The 20,701-nt window shown below is 37.7% G+C and overlaps 1 protein-coding gene across 1 annotated transcript; it reads left to right on the plus strand.

The window, feature by feature from the left end:
* The first annotated feature begins 11,186 nt into the window (after nucleotides 1-11,186).
* Nucleotides 11,187-19,540, plus strand: slc22a6l (solute carrier family 22 member 6, like). The gene is made up of 11 exons (XM_042499825.1): nucleotides 11,187-11,607; nucleotides 11,713-12,205; nucleotides 12,285-12,388; nucleotides 12,591-12,745; nucleotides 13,569-13,737; nucleotides 13,866-13,989; nucleotides 14,099-14,214; nucleotides 14,293-14,507; nucleotides 15,874-15,982; nucleotides 16,962-17,165; nucleotides 19,071-19,540. The coding sequence occupies exons 2-11, from the start codon at nucleotides 11,816-11,818 to the stop codon at nucleotides 19,156-19,158; spliced, it is 1,674 nt and encodes a 557-aa protein (XP_042355759.1). The 5' UTR covers nucleotides 11,187-11,607; nucleotides 11,713-11,815; the 3' UTR covers nucleotides 19,159-19,540.
* The last annotated feature ends 1,161 nt before the right edge of the window (nucleotides 19,541-20,701 follow it).

The raw sequence follows: 20,701 nt of genomic DNA on the forward strand, positions 1-20,701 counted from the left end.
AGTGGCCCTCTACGCTGACGACCTCTTACTGTTTATCTCTGACCCAGACAGATCAACCCCTGTGGTGTTAGCTTTGCTGAAACAGTTTGGGCAGATTTCAGGCTACAAATTAAACTATAATAAGAGTGAAGTTTTCCCCATTAACCATGCTCAACATATCCCCTTTCAAATTTGCCATTTAGGACATCTCCAGAATGCTTTAGATATCTTGGTGTTTGTATAACTAAGAACCACTCAGATTTGTTGAAGTTTAACTTTACTCCTCTGCTGGTACATTTGACTCAAGATCTTCAGCGTTGGTCTCTCTTACCTTTATCTCTCGCTGGTAGGATAAATTTTATAAAAATGAATGTTCTCCCTAAGTTTTTATATCTTTTTCAATGTTTACCAGTCTTAATCCCAAAACACTTTTTTCAATCACTTGATAGCTCTATATCCCAGTTTATATGGAACAATAAAACACCCAGAATCAGAAAGAGTAAAAACAAAGAAATGGGGGGTTCAGCATTACCAAATTTTTTATATTATTACTGGGCTGCAAACATTCGGACCATGTTACACTGGTGCCATATTGACAATCAAGCCTTGCCATGGTTACAAGTGGAAGCCACTTCGTGTGGGTCTTCTTCTTTGATGTCTCTTTTGTGCTTCCCCTTGACATTATCCTCATCATCTTATTCCAATAATGTTGTGGTTAAAAATAGTCTGAAGATCTGGGCCCAAATCAAACGTCACTTTGGATCTCAGGTAATACCCCTATTGACCCCCATAAATTCCAACCCTTTATTTCCCCCCTCTATTACTGATAGGACTTTTGCTACCTGGGAAGATCATGGGATTATTTCTGTAAAGCACCTTTATATCAATGGAACCTTTGCATCTTTTAATCAGTTGGTTTCTATTTACAACCTTCCAAGGACCCATTTTTTCAGGTACTTGCAGACCAGAGACTTTATTTGAAATTGGTTTCCTGGCTTTCCTGCTCTCCCGCCTCTGACTTTGTCTGACACCATTTTTGGTATAAATCCTCACCTTAAAGGTACCATTTCCAAATTATATGACACCTTTTTCACTTGCCAGACTTTTTTGTTTTTGTCTGTTTACTTGTCTTTGTGTTTGTTTTCTTATTTCCTGTTGCTGTTGTTGTCCTTGTAGTTATTATTTATGATTACCTTTTAAGACTATACTCCTTGTTCCCATGCATTTTTTCTATGAATGTCTCTACAAACAACCTTGCTTTGCTGTATTATTTGTCTAGTTTTCTGCCAATTTTATCTCTTATGGACATGTATGGCCTTACACATTGTGTTTTTGAAGTTTTGTATAAAAATTTCTTGAAAATCTCATAAATAAATCATATGTAAAAGTAAATAGATGTTTGTAAATCACAGAATATGATACATTAGTCTGTAATTTGAGGAAACAGTGACGTCAACGTTAATATACACTGCTACGTGTTTTGGTCTGATGTGTGGGGTTGCAGCTGACTCTACTTTCAGATGAGGGATGGTCTGTAAAAGTGAAAGCACCTTCACTATTGGTGCTGATCTTGCACAACACATAATCATTAATACCTATTTGTAATTATCCTCAAAGCAAGTGAATATGCAGTTGATTAAAGATTGGCTTTTTGTTGTATTTTGTGATTACATTTGTAATAATTAATTAATAATTAATTTGTAAGATGCAAGAAGCAGAGAATCTGTGGTCAAATCAGCAGTGAGCAAGCTGCAGGCTGCCTGAGCTGAGTGCCAACTCAACATTATTTCACTATCTCCATAATCCTCAGATACAGGTCAGCCTATTTCATGTATATAATCCTGAGTAAGACATTAACCTTTTCTCATAATCTTGTAACCCTTCTTTCCTGGTTGGTAGCATTCTCCACTCCCTCTGGCCTACATTTTCTCTTGCGTTTAGGTAATCTTCTTTAATTCACATTAATACGGCAAGACAATGTACACTGCACGTTACTCTCAGACTGTTACACTCACACCTGTCCAAGCAAACAACAACAGGTAAGAACTATAACTCCCCCGAGATAGATAGATAGATAGATAAATAGATAAAATAACAGTTGACGTGCAATAAATTACAATGGAATAATTACTGTATATAATACTACAACCTAATACTGTAAGTCCAAAATAAAAATGTGGAATCATCTTTCTGCAATCCTCATTGCTACATGCCACTAATTCCCCCTAAATCTTACACCTATAAATAATTAAAATAATCCCAAAAATGTAATGTGCACAGTAATTAAGTTGAGAATCTGTGTGTCAGTTACAGATTCTTGCATCATGTTGTTTCCCTTCCTCTGAAATCATATCTGCTACGGCATATTGCGTAAAGGGCCACTAAAATCAGAAAGAAATCTGGGAAATTCCAATAAGTTAGGAACAAAGTGAGCAGCTAAAGCAAATAATACCGCGCCAAAGTAGAGCAGAGTGGTGCAACACAAACACAGGCAAAAAGAGGGATAATAATAACAGAGGCCACAGTCCCGTGGATAACAACACCAGCACGAGACCCAGTTCAACAGCAGTCGGGACTTTGGCACTGTGTCAGTGAGGGCACCTCTCTTATCCACTGAACTGGTGACAGGATGCAGTCAAAGGCAGTAAAATAAGCTTGAGTGCAAACTGTTATCACAGGCAGTTCCTGATAACACACAGATGTTCTGTGGCAGTACACAATCCACCCAAGGACAACCGATCACAGCATCACCAGGAATAACAGCATTTGTGTTAAAATCACTACATTAAAAATGTTAAATTAGAAAAAATGCATTATAACCTGCATTTTTGCCAAAGTTTTACTTGTTAAAATACATTTAGAGATTTTACTTAAAATATTGTTTATTGTTATTTGACTTTATTGTATGATTTTAAAATCTTTGCAGTTACAGAAACAGTTGAAAACACTACCATAAGTGCTGCACATAGAAAGCTGTTTGAGAAATAAATTCTTTGATTCGCCTGTTGGAGGAGCTGTTGTTGCCTAATGCAGGCGGCACAAAAGCAGTCAGACCTGGTGACCCACGATACTCTGTTCTGCTACCCTGTGACTTACTTTTATTCTTTGATGGGTTTTTTTTTGGTGACAATAAAATATGGCTCATTTATATGGCACACACACAAACAAACATGATTTATTTATGTTAATGATAACCGAAACGTACTGAAAAAGTACCTCTTAAGACGGACATATTTCCATAGATCAAATTTTTTTATAAATAGGCCGCACCTTATGAAGAACTGACCATCCACCAGGTATATAAATGAACTGCATCTGCATTTGAAAGACCATGCATTTGTTTTTTTTTCCTCAAGAATATAATTGAATTTTGTGTGAAAATACACTAGCCCCATCTACAAGCTGGAATTCCATATATTAAAGCAGAGGTTTTCAACAGTTTTCAGGCCGAGGAGTTCAAAGAGAGACGGTGCAGGGACCCCCTACTGCTATAAAATTAAGTTGGACTTGAGAAAGCTGTCTGAATACTTTCAGGTCTGCTCTTGTTTGCGCTTGCTTGTAGCTGCTAAGTCAGCAGCAGTTGTAGCATGGCTAGGTGCATTAGCCTCCCACTCTGCATTTTGGTTTCTGCTGTGGATCTTACGCCAGTCTCTTGCTTGAGAAGTTACAATCGATTATGGCTCACAAGAATAAAGTGCTCCAGGAATCAGTCCTAAAACCTGGAAGCTATCTCACAAGATTTCACAAGGATTCATGGGTAACAGTTAGCCTATCATTCATGTTGTGTACTGTGAAATAAATGGGTTTTATGAAAAGGCAAATTTATCTTTTCCACTAACATGCTGGATTTGTGCTAATGTGTATTTTCAGACACATTTGAGTTTTTGAAAACAAAAAATTATAAAAATGTAATTAACTCATCAAGCAGTGACTCTGATGACCCAGGTATGAAAAGGAACTTATACTTGGGGTAATACAGGAAGGGGCTGGAAGATGGGTTTTATATTTAGAAAAGAGAGAAAACAAAAATTAGTGAGTAAATAAATAAAATGGAGAGGGAGAAATGAATAAACTTGTAGATTGTATTACTAACAGACATCCACAAAAAGACAAAAAGAAAGTTTTTAGTTTAAAAATTGATTTTTTTTTTTTTTTACTAACAAAAATAACACTTCCAAAAACTGGCATCTCATTTCTGTAATAATGTGGATTATTTTGTTGACACTGGTTTCCTCATTGTTAGGGATCTCACAGATTCCACTGCTGTATGTGTAAAATTTAGAATAATAATAATAGCAAATGCTATAAGATAACTGCTAACGCAATATATGGCAACTGTGAAAACCTCAGGCTTATCTGGCAGAGGGATTTGAATTGAAAATTGATAAGGACTCTTGGGATATGATCATTTCCAGTGCAGGCTGGCTTACACAAGAAGCTCAGGGAAAATGTACACATTATACTTCATCAACATCTTTTTACAAAATATCATTATTTTCTCCTCATTAAATGGGTTTACGAGAAAATCATTTGAGATGGAAATGTAAAAGACATGAAGGCATCTTTATGGATGCAATGTGGGCCTGTGCTCTAGTTCTGCCTTTCTGAAGAGACATAATCAAAAATAATACAGGAGTCTACTGAGAATACCTGTTCCTGAATCAATTCAACTTTGCTTCTCAGGGGACAGGTCGTGTTTACCGGAGATCTAAGATGGGTTTAGCTAAGGACAGAAAATGTGTCACTTGAGTTAATAATAGCCAACTTGCATAACCGTAACAAATCACATTTGCGTATCTGGAATCAGTTTTAGTCTTTTGTAAAGGAGTTAACATGTCATAGGAGCCAGACACTATACTTTTGAGGAATTTATTTGCTTTTTGATCTGTAGATTGGGTCTCTTGATGACTACTTCAAAGACAGTTGCTGTGCTGATCTACTTTTGGATCATTGTTATGAATCCTGCAGAGGTGATGCTGTGCTTTTGTTAAGTCTGTAATGTGTTGGTTCTTGTTTATGTAGTGTATATTTTAGTATTTGCTTGCTCCTTTAAAATAAATTCTATAAAAACTTAAATAATTATAGCACACATAACTATTTTTCCCATAAAATGGTTGTTTGTTTTGCAATTCTTCTGACATTACATCTACAAGAGTATTGAGGTGATAACCTTCCTCTTTGACCCAAAATGGATTTGCATAATTGATGGAGATAAAATACAAAAATGAGCAGGACATACTGTTTTTACATCAAATACAGACTTTGTATGTGTCTTTTTCTTTTCTTTTGTCCTTCACAGGCTGTTAAAGGCTTTATAAACAAACTATTTTAAAATCCAACAACATCAATCCTAATAGACTTAATAAAATCAACAACACAATGCGTAGGCATGAGATTATGAGCAGAGTAATAGAGATGAAGTGTGATGTGTCAGGTTATAATGGCCACACAGCTGTGAATGAGCTGGTGGTTGTGGAGCATTTATGAAATGGCTGATCAGCAAATAGGAAACCCCAGTAATTAGTCCTAAAACCCAGAAATCACTGAGCATTTCTGCACCTTTTTTTTTCCTTGTCTCCGAGTCAATGGGTTTTTATATAGGTTTTTGGTTAGAAGCCTGACACAAGGTCTGTAGTTAACACAAGTTTAGAAGGCTTTTATGTTTTGTTCTACTACATAAAATATGTCAGTAAATACCCCACTCGTGAACTTTGAAGCTTGTATGTGTCTTAAAAAGGCAGCTACTGGCAAGTGGTTAAATGAGACTACAGAAAATCATAAAGCTGCCAAACACGGCTCTACCGCCTCTTTGTGGTGATGACATAAAGTCATGTGACTGTTTAGTGTGTTAAAAGCCTTACATTAGCTTTTTACTTCTGGCGATTTCCTTTCGGCTTCAAATATCCTAAAAGTAGCTTTCATTTGTGAAGATTATCTTGCTAAACAAAATGTGCAAGTATCATAAATGTTTGTTTGCCACAGAGTTTATTTTCCGCCATTATCCAAAATCCAATGAAAAAATCTCAGAGGCTTTGTCATGAGGGAACCAGGGCAAAGCTTACTTCTGTGTCAGCCTACAGAAAAGCCTCACTTTGCACTATATTTCCATAAACTTGGACTCATACAATACAGTAAATTGGCCCTTATGATTCAATAGTAACCCCTGGGGCACTATACAAGCATGACGTTAATGCTCTGCTTGAACCAAGCCGCATCCTCCGGGCTGAAAAATTAAACCAACACAGAAGTACTGTTCTTTAAATGGCCACTTGAGGCTGGCTCCAGATGCAAGTCAATCCCCATAAACCCACATTTTAAAATGCTCAACTTTAAACCATAAATAAATATGTTCACAGCCTGGTACAGAAAACTGAATTTGGTTTCTATGGCTAATGTTCCCCTTCATGACAACTGTACAAGGGACGAATTTTTACATAACTCACCGTTTACATTTTAGTAAGGCTTAAAGTTGTGCATAATTAAGGTCGGGCCATTTTGAGTGACAGGCTGTCCATGGTTAGTGCTCTGCTTTTCAGTCAGATCTAATTCTCACTTTTCCACAGCTCCTCCCTCTCGCCTTTATATGGTCACGTCTGGCTGCAAAAAACACAAGATGGCAACAGATGAATTGCTGAACTCAAGTCTCAGGGAAACTCAAATCAGGGAAATTGGTTCCCGACTAGCACCCTAACGCTAATGCACACTAACACCTCCTTAAGAACAACAACTTGGAAAGTCTGCAACAATTTTGGTTACTTTGGTTTGGTTACTTGCTGTCTCGGTAGAGTGACCCAAAAAAGTCAGCGGAAGAAAGTTAGAGATGTGGGATTTTTTGAGGGGGGGGTTAGCATTAGTGAGGTAAAGCAATATTTTAGTTTAAAGTGATGCACTAGTACAGCAAAAAGTCTGGGACAAAATTACTTACTAATAAAGCTTCGAACTGCTATTAACGTGTTGTTTAAATACTTCAAGCAATATAATAAGACATCTTCTCTCTTGCACACTTCATTTGTCAACATATGTCTTAAACCTCATGAACGCACCAAAGTTGGAAGAACAACTTCATGACTCGAGAAATGGGACCATACAAGTAGCACGTGATGCAGCATAACACTAGGCTTCATCCAAGAAAAGCTGTACTAAAGTAAATGTTTGCAAATACTGAGGAATGATGGGTGTAAAATGCTCTTTAACCAGATTATTTCAAATTGTATTTTTGAAAAAGTAATTTGAGGATAAATATAAATAGAGCACTGGGTTTTAAACTCTAACTTTTGGACCTGCACCAAAACATTTACATAATATATTTCTTGGCTTTGCACTGAGATAAAAGGTCAAAGTGTTAGGTGTTCACTTGTGTTTGTTTGTAACTATTAACAGAGCAAGAGGGTCAAAGCAAGAGGACGTTTGTAATGTTTTACTGTTGTCAACGTGATTGCAGTGTTTAACCAAGGGTTTACTGGTGTAATAAATTGTAAGATAACTCCTCAGGGTCTGTCTTCATCAGTTTAGCGAGTTTAAAGTCCAAACTTCCATCAAAAATCTAACATCCAACAGCGTAAGATAACTGCTGAAATTAAGAAACTATAGCCTTTAATTAATTGAATAGCACATTTCTGCACTGTACATTCTTTGTGAATCTCTGTATGGATTCCTCAAGGAATCTCTTGTAGTATTCGGCCTCAAGAGAGCCGAAATTTAGTAATGCAGAAAAAAAGAGGTTGCTAAAAGAGGTTTTGTCATCCATTAATATGATAATATTATAAAAATGTTTCCAATGTTGAGAGGTGAAGGTGCTGTTAAGTTGAGCCAACGTATGCCAGGAAAATGCTCCATGTTAACGCTCTACAATATTCTTAGCACCTGACAGCTACTTAACAAAGAGGCTTCTGGGGGCTCAGGCTCCCGGGAGATGGAGGTGACAGGCCGTTCTTTGCAAATTTAAAATACTATGGCTGCATGGGTTTGTCTGTAGCTCAGTAAACACTTTAGACATTAGCAGAAGGCAAATTGTTTGTGCAGGTGTGTTTGGTGAGGAAACAAAAGGATAAGAAAATAGACTTTTCCTCTAGTATCGTTTTTCTGGTCCTCTAGATGATTTGTAATAACTGGTGCACCCTAAACTTTTCATCTAGCAGCATCATTAGGTCAATATATTAACTTTTCAGTACTATCCTTTATGACCAAATACCTGCAAAACTAATGACGTTCACGTCAGCCTCAGCTGTAGTCTACTATGCCGACATGCTACGCTACGATGATGAACACCATGAACATCAGCATGTTGGCATTATAAGTGTGAGCACAACTGCCTACCAGGCTAGCCCAAAAAGAAAATGAATTAAAAACAAACACAAAAGTTGATGCCAAAGGCAGCACTTAAACACCACCTGAAAATCATGATTTTGCTGGCCTCCAATGTCAGTTTAAATTCTGATCCTGCGACAATTTCTCATCATCAAGTCATCACAAATTATGGCTTTGTCAGTGGGTTTATGTGTCAACATATTTTGTTTTAGGTATCCTTCTTTACGTCCTGAGATGCCACTACCACGACGTCAACAAATGCACATGGTGGGATGACGCTGCACGTGGTTATGTTTAGGCAACAAAAGCACATGGAAACCAACGCGGGACTTCAACAAACACAAACAATGGCACAGTTGGTTGGGGTTCAGGGAAAGGGGGCACGGAGGTATGTGCAGAAAAAACATCACATTCAGACGGGAAGCGAATGCCTGCATCAGATTCTGCATTTGTTTGACCCATCCACCTCACCTCCCACCCGCCATACAGGTGTCCTCATACTCCTTATATAACATCGTTACCATCAACCTCACCCCATCCTGCCACGTTTCGTGCACATGAGACAGGTTCCGTCCTATCTCGTCTTTGAGTAATGCCGCTTATACATGTATCGGCCGGACACGGCAGGTGCTATCAGGTGCATTATTGTGCACATAAAGCAGGCTCACTAGAGATAGCTTCGTACGTCCACTTTGCTAACTTGAATGGAGATCACGTAAATCAATTGTGTGACTTCTAAACTTTTAAAATGGTACCGTACATAATAGATCAAAGCCTGATAGTGAAACTAGTCATTTCACAGGGGTTTTGACGCTGACATTAATTTATCCACTGGTCTACAGACTTCTCTTTTACAATTTAAGTCTATGGGTGAAAAGATTTTTGGGCAACACATGAAGGACTTGAAAGTTGTAATTTCACTGTTTAGCCACTAAAAAAATGGCTTCAAAGCCTGGGGCGCTTACTGGGAGCGTGGTCTTAGTAATGGTACTTTTAAAACATAGCTTTCTCTTTGCGTTTTGGCCCTTCGTCTAAACACACAAATACACGCACTGTATTTTAGGTCAATAAAAACTAAAAAGCTATGGCCATCAGTTCTGCCTGGTCGTAACTTATTCAAGAAATATTTGATATGTAATACCTGATCCCTTTACTGTATTTACTATTTTGTATTTCTCTTTTGTTTTTGGTCACTCATTCAAACCTAGAAAACAAATATCAGTTGATTTTAGAGCATTGTCCTGGTTTTTACCTTCTGAGTTAAACATTGAATTCACCTTTGCTTTCAGCTGTGCTGTTCTTCTGTTGAGCAAATTCCACAAAAAAATTGATTCCCTGGAAAGTCTGTATGTGGCTGTATCTTTTCTTCACAGCCTTTAACATAGTCTATCAAATATCCATACTTTTAGGGCTCAGACTGCAAAACACCCTGATGAAGGAGGACTTTAACAGGACAAATCTTTGCCTGATCAGAGTCTCGCAGCTGAAAAAACTGAAAGTTTATTGTTGTGCTTTGGTGCACCTGCAGCTTCATTCAGCCTGACATCTCATGCTGATCATTACACAAGCACACATTCCTCAAAACTAATCGTCAGGACACAAAGGCAGACATGACTCAGATTGTAGCTGCATGTACTCCCACTGCAAATGCAATACAGATAAAAAATACAAATAACTGAAGTGCTGTGTTGTAGTTCTTTTGCTTTTTACTCTTGGTCCTGTTTTGTAAGTCTCAGTCAGCATAACGTGACTGAGTCAGAACACCTCAGCTGTCAATGACTGAATTGTCGTCACATGGTCACTTATTGACTGCAGAGGTGACAGAGGATGAGCTGAGGTCATGGTGATGTTTCGTGGTGAATTTTTATCAGCATCTTTTGCAATTTATGTTAAACACTTACTTTTTAGTTCTCCTTTTTGCCTCATTGGCTGAACGCCTCGTTTTACCTGTAATCCAGTGAACTAAAGCTGTAAGAGGCTTCTGGAAAATTCTATCAGAAAAAGTTTTGGTATTTGATTAAATAGTTCCCCAGTTGTCCTACTACAGGAGTTGAGAAAACACGCAGAAACATCAAGGAGAAAGATTCTTACTTGTTCCAAGGTAATACAGAAAAATGAATTAAACTAAGTACAGAAGAAGATAACTTCAATAATTCAAAATGAATTTTGTATAACTGGGTGTACTAGAAAAATAAGCAAATTGAAGATAGATGGGGAAAATGAGTGAGGTATAAAACACACAATATCACCACTGAACCTCCTGTTAGATGATAAATAAGACGGTGATGTGCTATTCATTATAGTGATGCCTCCCCATTTATACATTACATGGGTACACACAAGAATATGTGCATGAACATATGCATCTGTATGCACACACAAGTGTGTCAGTGTGTAATTATGGCACCTGTCATTGTTATTTATAATAGTATGCTGTATCCTCTGCATCCTCTGATCAATTGCATCCTAACTTCCTAACGTCTTTGCTTATTTTATCTATTTTTTTCTTTTACCTTTTTATGTTTATTTTTTATCTTACTTTTTGTTTTTTTTAGCTATTTCTCTCTCCTGTTTTGTTCAAAAATGTTACTCTAATACTACAATTTAATTTAATTTAATAAAATGTAAATAAATAAAATAATCTTAGAAACCTGCCCATACTCACTTATAAACACAGAGAAGATTAAAAAATTACAGAAAACATTTTTTTTTAAACTGACAAGGAAAACTAACAAAACCAACTTACTTTGTTGACCTGAAATGTGTATGCATGAGTGCAACTGCACACAAACACACACATACAGACACACAGACCCTCTATCACACTGTCCTTCATTAAGTAACCAATAAAGGACAGGGGGTGCACCTCAGTGCAAACAGGGGAAAAGAGCACAGCGTAGTTATGTGCCCTCTCTTGATGCTGGAGCTCACTTGCACAGAAACACTTCAACCAGACATTGTTCCTGCACAGCAAGGACTCCGCATTCTACCTCAGTGTTCAGTGAACGAGCTGCTAATACCTCAAGAGGTTACATTGCACTTCTAATAATCCAAAGTTCTGAAAAGCCGTTGGAATTTCAAGAGCCGATTACTCACTTTAACACACTGCAGTACCAAGATGACTTTCACCGCTTTTTAATTTTTTTTTCTTTTTGTTGCTTTTTTTTTTTTAGGACCTCTTTCTGGAACACTTTGCCTGGATTTTATTTGAATGGACAGTATCATGTTAGTTGCTTTCATGAAGGTGCTACACTTTGTGAGCCAGCATTCTTATTGTGTTTTGTAGATATTTTATGCAATAAGAGAAGATTATTTCAGCAGGTAAGTCGATCAAATCTGGCATTATTACCGCTTTTAAATGGACAGGACAAATAAACGCAAGTGTGTTCTTGCAACTGATGTTCTGATGTTTCAATGTTTTCACAGGTGCTAGAGCATACTTCTTTTGTTTTTGCACATCCAAGTATCAAAGGAACCTACCAACAACTGAATCTAGTGCCATTAACATCTTGTGGATTTCTCTATAACTATGGCATTTGGTGACCTCCTAGAGCAGGCGGGGGGCACGGGACGCTTCCAGATCCTGCATGTGGTTCTTCTCTGCATACCTGTTCTGATGATGGCCAGTCACAATCTGCTGCAGAACTTTGTGGCCGCGGTGCCTCCTCACTTCTGCAGCGCGCACACAAACCTCTCTCAGTCCAAGCTGAGCCCGGAGGAAACGCTGCTTGTCACAGTGCCACTAGACCAGACAGGGAAGCCCCAGAGATGCCTTCGTTACGCTACCCCACAGTGGCACCTCCTGGCTAAAAACGGGACCTCTGGTTCAGGGGAAGATGCTCAGGATGTTGACCTGCAGGGATGCACAGATGGATGGTCCTATAACATGACTGAGATGAGCACCACAATCATATCTGATGTAGGACTACATTTGTTTCTTTTCACATGTGTATGTGTTTTCTTGTCATGTGTGTTAAATTGTGTTACATTTTCATCAGTGGCATTTGGTGTGTGATCTGCGCTCTTTGAAGCAAATGGGACAGACAGTCTACATGGGAGGAGTACTTGTTGGAGCTCTTGTCTTTGGAGGTCTAGCCGACCGGTAACGTTCATCTTATCCCCGACTGATTTTAGTTAAATGATTTTGTCACTAACAAGGCAGTTAACTGGCACAATCGATAATTTATGTAACTTTTAAATATGAAGACAATCACATAAGACGATTTGAAATATCTTAATGTGCTCAGAAATTCTAACTAATTAAAAGTCTGATCTCACTCTTTGCAAATCCACCTGGCCACCAGATATGGTCGACGCATCCTCCTGATCCTTTCTAACCTGCTGATGGCGGTGTCGGGGACATGCGCTGCCTTCTCAACCTCCTTCCCGCTCTTCTGCCTGTTCCGTTTTGGTTGTGGCATGGCTCTGTCTGGCCTGGGGCTCAACACCTTCTCACTTAGTAAGATATTTAGTTGGATGGAGTACAATCAGTGTAAAACGACATAAAAGGTCCAGTATGTGAGACTCACAGGGGATTCAGTGGCCACTAGTGGTGAGAACTGCAGCCTGCAACCAGCTGAAACTTCTCCAGCTTAGAATTCCTTTGGTTATTGTTCAGGGTTTTTTTTTTTTTTTTTAATGGGAGCCGAATTATCCACAGAGGTCTCTTCCTCTCCAAAACAACACACCCACTGATATAAATCGGGAATAAAACTAAATAAAGCAGTTTCATGTTAAAATCTTTGTTTTTCCAATTCTGTTTGGCACAGCGGAGACAAGCTGATGCTAATCTGAGCTCACCTTTTGTCCTATGATAATTTGAGATACAGAAGTCAGGAATTTTTTAGCTGGAGCCAAATTATCCACAGATGTTCTTCTATCCAAAAAAAACCTGGACAAGCTCATTTAAACTGGTAAAAACACTGCATAAAGCAGTTTCACTTAAAAAAATAAATAAATCAGCTGCTTCCGATGCTCTTGTTGCAAGATTGGCTGCCAATTATGCTGGCAGACACAAAAACAAAAAAAAGGACCTGCTCCCTATTTAAATATAAATGACTTATTCTAAGGTCACAAAAACATATTCTACTCTAAGGTAACGATTCCTATTTCCAGGTGATTATACACTAACAAATACATACTTATTATAGGCTATTATATTCCATTTTTGCCAGTATATCCCCCAAAATCTGACAGACTGGACCTTTAACTGTATGGAGTCCACATGCATGCTGATGAAATACTATAAAGTATAACTTATTTTGTGATTCTTTCATTTCAAGTTGTGGAGTGGATCCCCACTCGTGTGCGAACTGTGGTGGGAACGATAACTGGTTACTGTTACACGGTGGGACAGTTGCTACTGGCAGTCATAGCCTACTTCATCCGGGATTGGAGGTGGTTAACCCTGGCCGTGTCTTTGCCCTTCTATGTCTTCTTCCTCATCTCATGGTGAGATGCCAAATACTGACATGCAAATACAAGTTCGGATTGCAACCAGAACTGTTTAAAATTGCTAAGATTTGGTGATCAAAGATACAGTTATTTGCACAAATAAACTGATGAAACATCTCACACAGGTGGTTTCATGAGTCTTCAAGATGGTTAGCTCTGAGTAATAAGCCTGAACAAGCCATCAAGAACCTTCGAAGCGTGGCCAAATTTAACGGACGGCGTGAAGAAGGAGAAAAAATTGACCTAAAAGTAAGTATGTGTAACGTAGTGTGTTTGTGTGATTGCATCTCTGTTTACAATTGTGCATAAAATGAATTTAAATTGATAGATGTCTTCCATCTATTGTCTTCATGCATAGATGCTGCAGGAATCCATGAAGAAAGAAATGTCCTGTTCGCAGGGCTCCTACTCTGTCCTGGATCTGTTCCGCACACCCACAATGAGGAATATGACAATCTGCCTCAGTGCTGTCTGGTACATCCCACCCTTGAAAAATGACAGTTCTCAAGAGCCCTCTATGAATTTGCAATGATACAATGCATGTGTTTTTAGGTTATCAACCAGCTTTGCCTACTATGGCCTTGCCATGGACCTGCAAAAGTTTGGGGTGGACATCTACTTAATCCAAGTGATCTTCGGAGCTGTTGATATCCCTGCTAAAGTCGTCATAACTGTGACTATGAGTTTTGTTGGACGGCGTCCATCACAATCTGGTGCTCTCATCATCGCTGGAATCACTATTTTGATCAACCTGCTGGTGCCTTATGGTATGTTACAACCAACAATTCCTCTTACCCAGAAGACCACACAGGTTGTTTGTGTGACCCTCTAATACGATCTGCAGGAGACTTTCTGAAATTTGTGCCCCTACATTTCACAGTTTGAAACATGTGGTTACCATTATAAAATGGTCATGGTTCGGTTAGGCTTAAAAAAAGATCAGTGTTCGGGCCCAAAAAGTATGTTTGTAATGTAACATAAAAGGTATACTTCACTGGCAAAGGGACCATTTGTGTATCAATTACTCACTGCGTGTTACCTTGAATTTGTGAGGAAAACATTGTTTTTCTCACATGCCTCCACAGCGAACAAAGAATCCAAAAAAAGGTGAACATTATTTATGAATGCCTTATTTATACAGATATTTACTCCGTACTTCATGTCAGTACAAACAGTCTCATGCATAGTCAAGTGGCGTGCCTCAGGGTGCACGAGCGATTGAACGCTGCTCAAGTGGAGCTCAAAGTCAGGAGTGTGCTCAGGCATGCTAACGGCCGCTATTCATGGATAGAAGTGTTTTATATTGTAATGTTTTGCATAAATGCATGCATGTTTAGAAAGAACTGAGCATATGACTGAACATTTAAGACTTACATTATACTGCAAACGTTTGTAAACTCACGTTTTGATAGAGTTTCGATGCTTTTTAAGGCGGTCCCCAATAACTTCAATATATCAAGATTATTTGCCTTTTGGATTCTCCCTTCACCATGGAGGCATGCAAGAAAAACAACGTTTTCTTGACAAAGTCAAAGTAACATGCAGTGAGCAACTGATATACAACTAGTTATTTTGCAAGTGAAATGTACTTTTAAGGTACAGCTTAATTAAGGTAATGTAGGTAACCTAAATTAAGTAAGTTTTATAAGTGAATTTATGTGTAAGTGGGGCTGGGTCTTGATGTTGATATTGCGATTACATTGTAGGGTTGTCTAATGGCACTTTAATACATTTTTTACTAAATATGATTTTTGAGCAATAATCATCAGTGATGTGGATATAATGAGTAAGTGGGTCAAGGCAATAACAGAACAGCTGGAAGAGTCCTGTGATATAATACTGATATATTGCCCAGACCCATATGCAGGGTTAAGATAACAACAGTGGTTTCCTGGGTCAAAGTCCTGTGTTTGTTTTGTTTACCCCATCCACCCCGACTTCCACGAACTTTGTCTCTATTTATTTTATATAAACAGTATATTTATATATATATGTATATATGTCCACTTGAGGTTGCCGCCCTAACAATAAATGTAAATAAATGTAAATATATAATGAGCATCTTGAACAAACAACCTATGTCTCGTTAGAAAGCATGCATACATGTTGAATAACATACTGCATGTTCTACAGACTATCAGATGGCACGCACCAGTCTGGCTGTGATAGGTAAAGGCTGCCTTGCTGCCTCCTTCAACTGCTGCTACCTTTACTCTGGAGAACTGTACCCAACCATAATTCGGTAAGTCTTATTTAGCAAAAAATAAGGGTCAATTAGTTGTTGATTCCTTTGTTTGTTTGTTCTTTTTTCAAGGAATTTGGCTGTTTTCCATTAATTTTGTTACTTGAGAAAATCAGATCTCTTACATAGGGCATAGTTAGGGTTTGTGATGGGACAGAAATAACTTGGCCATGCGGTGTATATTTTGTTAGTTTGCAGTTCATTGTCAGAGGTCAGAGGTCAGATAGGCACATAAAGATTAAAGTTTGTCCACCTTTACCAGATTGACATTAGGGTTAAACAGTGATGGATTATTAGAAAGTCTCTCACCACTTCTTGGTGCTTGTTTTGTAAATCCTGCATGCACTTCTGCCTCTAAAACATTCTTCAAACTATGCATTCAACAGGCTTTTGTAAACATCTGAGGGTTTTTGCCTCATGCTCATGGATTTACTGGGACTATCAGAAGCAACTTGTCATGTTGCATCCATTGTCTGGTTAATATCATTTTAGCCCTTGGCTGTTATTTGTACATTGTCTGGCCATTATTTGCTTTCACTGAAAAAAACAAAGTATACAGACTTCATGTCTTCGCTTGTTACACTATTTCCTGGAAACTCCAGGCACTGTGAAGAAGGCAACTTTTTCTGAAATTTGATGCCAACAACCACATTCAAGCATCATTTCCCGTACAGTTAAATATTATCATGTTCCTATCAGACGTTCTTATTCGTGAAACTTCCAATTGAATTCTTTGTTTTTCAAGTTAGTGTTTTTGTTGCAATTTTCTGTTTGATTTAGAACATTTTGATTTGATATCTACTGTTCCCCCTTCAGCAATGTTTTTAGTAAATAAAAGAGGGGCCATTTCAGAAGTTTCCCTAAATTAGGAAAATAATAACAGTTTTTATAAGCACTGATACATTATCAGCAACACCACAGTCACTGATTTGAAGGATGACTGTAGTTATGGCTTGGTTTTTCTTCCTGTGTCTCTCAGTCAGAATGGCATGGGCTGGGTATCAATGATGGCTCGTGTAGGGGCCATGGTGGCCCCTATGGTGCTTCTCACGGGTGACTACAAACCTTGGATACCGGGTTTGATTTACGGAGGAGCTCCGATTCTCAGCGGAGTGACTGCAATATTTCTACCAGAAACACTTGGCTCACCACTTCCTGACACAATACAAGACGTGGAGGACAGGTAAGATCGATGCGTTCTCCTTCTTATATCTCTGCATGTCCCAAAACAAAACAAAAATGATGTACAAGCCAAGCAGGAACTACAGGTAGGAACATATAAAAAAAAAAAAAAAATTCACCTGCAAACTAAACAATGAGGCCTACTAATCGTGTGTACAATAAATTTGGAAGAAAACTGTGGTTTCCTTGTGCATGCCTCCGCAGTGAACAGGATTTCGCAGCTGCAAAACTATATCAAAGCATTTGTTTCCAAACACTCACTACTTGAGCAGTAAAATCCTAGTCAAATTTATTCAGTCGTATGCTCAGTTATTCCCTAACACATGCATCTTCCCGAAATTCTACAATATAAAACCAGGCCCCCAGGGAAAGCCGCTAAGCCTTGCGGCTAATTTTTGGCAGTGGCCGCTCACTGCACTGCAGAGAAAAAACTCCCTTGGGGCCTCAAAAGCATTTTCCCCATAGACCAACACTGCAAAAAATGTGTTTGTAAAACTGTTGACAGGACACCTGGAACTGCAACGTCAATTACGACTCTTTCTAATATGAACTTTTGAGCCATGGATCCTGTAATTAAAAATCTATGACATCATAACAATGTAAAGTCTGTGAGCCAATCAGGAGCTCACAAGCGCAGCCAGCAGATAAAATAGTACTGCACATTTTCAGCGGGCTGCAGACTGTGGAAGTAAACCCAAAAGCTAAAAACTTTTTTTGGAGTATGTGCCAGGTGAGTAACTCTATTGAAATGAATGAAGGGTCATCTTGACATCCCGTATCTAGTTGTTTATTAGATTATTTTAAATCTATGTAAAAATACTCTTATCTACGAGTAATGGCTATGAGCATGACTGAGCATGTGCATGCATAATGAGCTCAAACGTACATCTGCGCCCAGGCACAGCGCTCCGTTGACATTCATGACCGGATAAATGAGGCTTCGGATGTTTTGATATAATTTTGCTGCTGTTAAATACTGCTCCCGTTTACTTCAGTTCATAAGTAATGTGTGTCTTTTTTAGGATTCTCTGTTTACCTGTGGAAGCACACAAGAAAAGCAAAGTTTCCTTCATGAATTCACGCTCACACACACTGACTAACTGATAAACAAATGGCCGCTTTCAGGGTGAAGTTTTCCTTTAAGTTAAGGGAATAGCCGAAAATCTGCACCTGCATATTGTTTTGTGGCCCGCATTACATTTTAATCCTTTAACAGCCATTGTTACTGCATGGTTGACATTTTTGGCAATCATATTGCTTCACTAAAAACTTGCAAAACCCAGATTCACTTTATGGTTTAATATGATGCATTTAATTCTTTTTATTATATGTATACTGTATTCTAATCAGTTGTATTTAATCATATTAAATTCCCTTTTGGTATTTTTCTATGGTACATTTTTTACTAGATTTATCATTGTTTGTGTTTATTGTTACTGGTTTATTTTTTTAGATTTATTTTCTTTATTTGTTTATTTTATTAAGTTACTTTTATTTTCAGATTTTTATTATATAACATTGACAGTTTACATACATTTTATATAGATTTTCTTTTTTTTTACTGGATTCATTTTTGTCATTTTTGTATAAAGTTACTTTTATTTTCAGATTTCTATTATATTACATTGACTTTTTCACGTTTTACAATGCATTGAACTAAGAAAATATTTTTTTAAGAAATTGACACATTTCTTTTTAAACAAACTGTACAGATGTACAGTTGCACAAGCTATTTCTTAGTGTGACTATTAAAGGGTTAAGTAACAGTACACAGGAAGCCTCTAGGTCAGGCATTTAGGCTACAGTAAGTCCATCATGGTGGTTTACTCATGAAAAAAGCAGACAGCTGAAAAGAGAAAGGGGCAAACAGATTTATCCATATTTGTATTATCTATTTTAAACACAGGGGAGCTGGGAGAAGCTCCAAAAAGCCACCAAAGGAAGGAATAATCCTGCAAGACACAGAGTCGAATCCTCTGAAGCAGGCTGCCTGAGGGCATCTCCACTGATGTTTTTGCTGACATGTTAATGAAAGTAGAATGGGTACTGCTTTTTCTCCAGCCTGTTTATATGTTTGATTCCTTTGTAGAGTTTATTGTGTTGTGTGACTGCTGGACAGATGGAGATGCAATGTTATTTTTGGACAGGTCAATACAGTGAAATAAATAGCTGCCAAACAATCAGAACTATGTTTGTTATACAGTAGCTTCAGTCTGGATTTGGACCAATTATGTTTTATATTTTTGATGTCTATGTAAAAAAAAAAAAAAAAAAAGTCGTCTACAGGTAAAACTCTATGCTATGCTTTCATCGACATTTTTATAACTTCTTATTATACAATCCTGTATTTGTGAACAAAAATGTGTTTTCATTAAAATCATCACCATAGCTTTTAAGTTTTGTGTGTCTTTCCTTTTCTTACATCCTGTCGAAATTTCAGTGATGTAATGTAACGAGGGTCATTACATTACATCACTGAAGTTCTGTTTTTTTTGGGGGTAATCTTTACTTTACTTGAGTTTTTATATTTCTGTCAACTTTCACTTTTCCTCCACTACATTTCCTAAATAAAATGAATACTTGTACTTCCTCTAAGCATCTCAGCATCTAACTACTAGATGGCGAAGGAAGTGAGGAAGGAATGGGTGGATGAATGAAGGAATGGTAGGGAAGGAAAAACTGGATTTTTGTTTTTAAATCCTTTAAGTTGTAAAAAAACAAACAAAAAAAACCCCTAAATTTTCTGTAAGAATAATGTGTGCTCCATTTTAAAATTAGTGTATGTTTCAAAAAAATAAACTTCAAAAATCTGCTTTTGTGTTAACAGTATTATATTGTACTTTTACTTTCAATACTTAATATCATAAAAATACTTTTGATACTAACGTGAAGTATATATCAGATACTCAACGACTTTTACTCAAGTAAAATTCAAATAGGTGTCTTAAACTTCTACCAAAGTCATTTTCTGTTTTTAAAAAAAAAAAAAAAAATTTGTACTTTTACTCTAGCATGGCCCTCAGGTACCTCATCCACCACGGTGAAATTTAATGAAACAAGTTCAGGAGAAGAAATCAAGGTTTTAAATCTGAGTAGAGGAAAATCAGCGCCACCCAATGGGAGACAAAAATACAACAGCTGAAAAAAATAGGTCTGCCTCCTCTGCTGCCTGGACCAGGTCCTGAAAAAACCCATCAATAAGTTGTTAAACCTACCTCAGGTGTATTTGTTTTACTCCAAAAAAAACACATGTAAAGTAGGCCATTACTATCACACGGACCCCTAAGCTCTACTGCAGTTTTTATTTTACCTCACCGTTTAACTTTACTCCCACGTGACAGCCTCCGAGGATGTCGTGTGAGTTGTCATTGAAGGTGAAAATGTTGCTCACTCTTTAAATATTAAACTTTTGAGTCTCACAGACAGTCGACATAATGTCTGCAAGACTTTTAATGGACAAACTGAAAAACCGTCTCCGGTGAATGAATACATGTTGAATGGCACGTTTTGTCCACTTCTGAGAACACAGTTAAGTGT

This window comes from Plectropomus leopardus, chromosome 13, assembly GCF_008729295.1.
Source record: "Plectropomus leopardus isolate mb chromosome 13, YSFRI_Pleo_2.0, whole genome shotgun sequence".
In the NCBI taxonomy this organism is placed as follows: Eukaryota; Metazoa; Chordata; class Actinopteri; order Perciformes; family Serranidae; genus Plectropomus; species Plectropomus leopardus.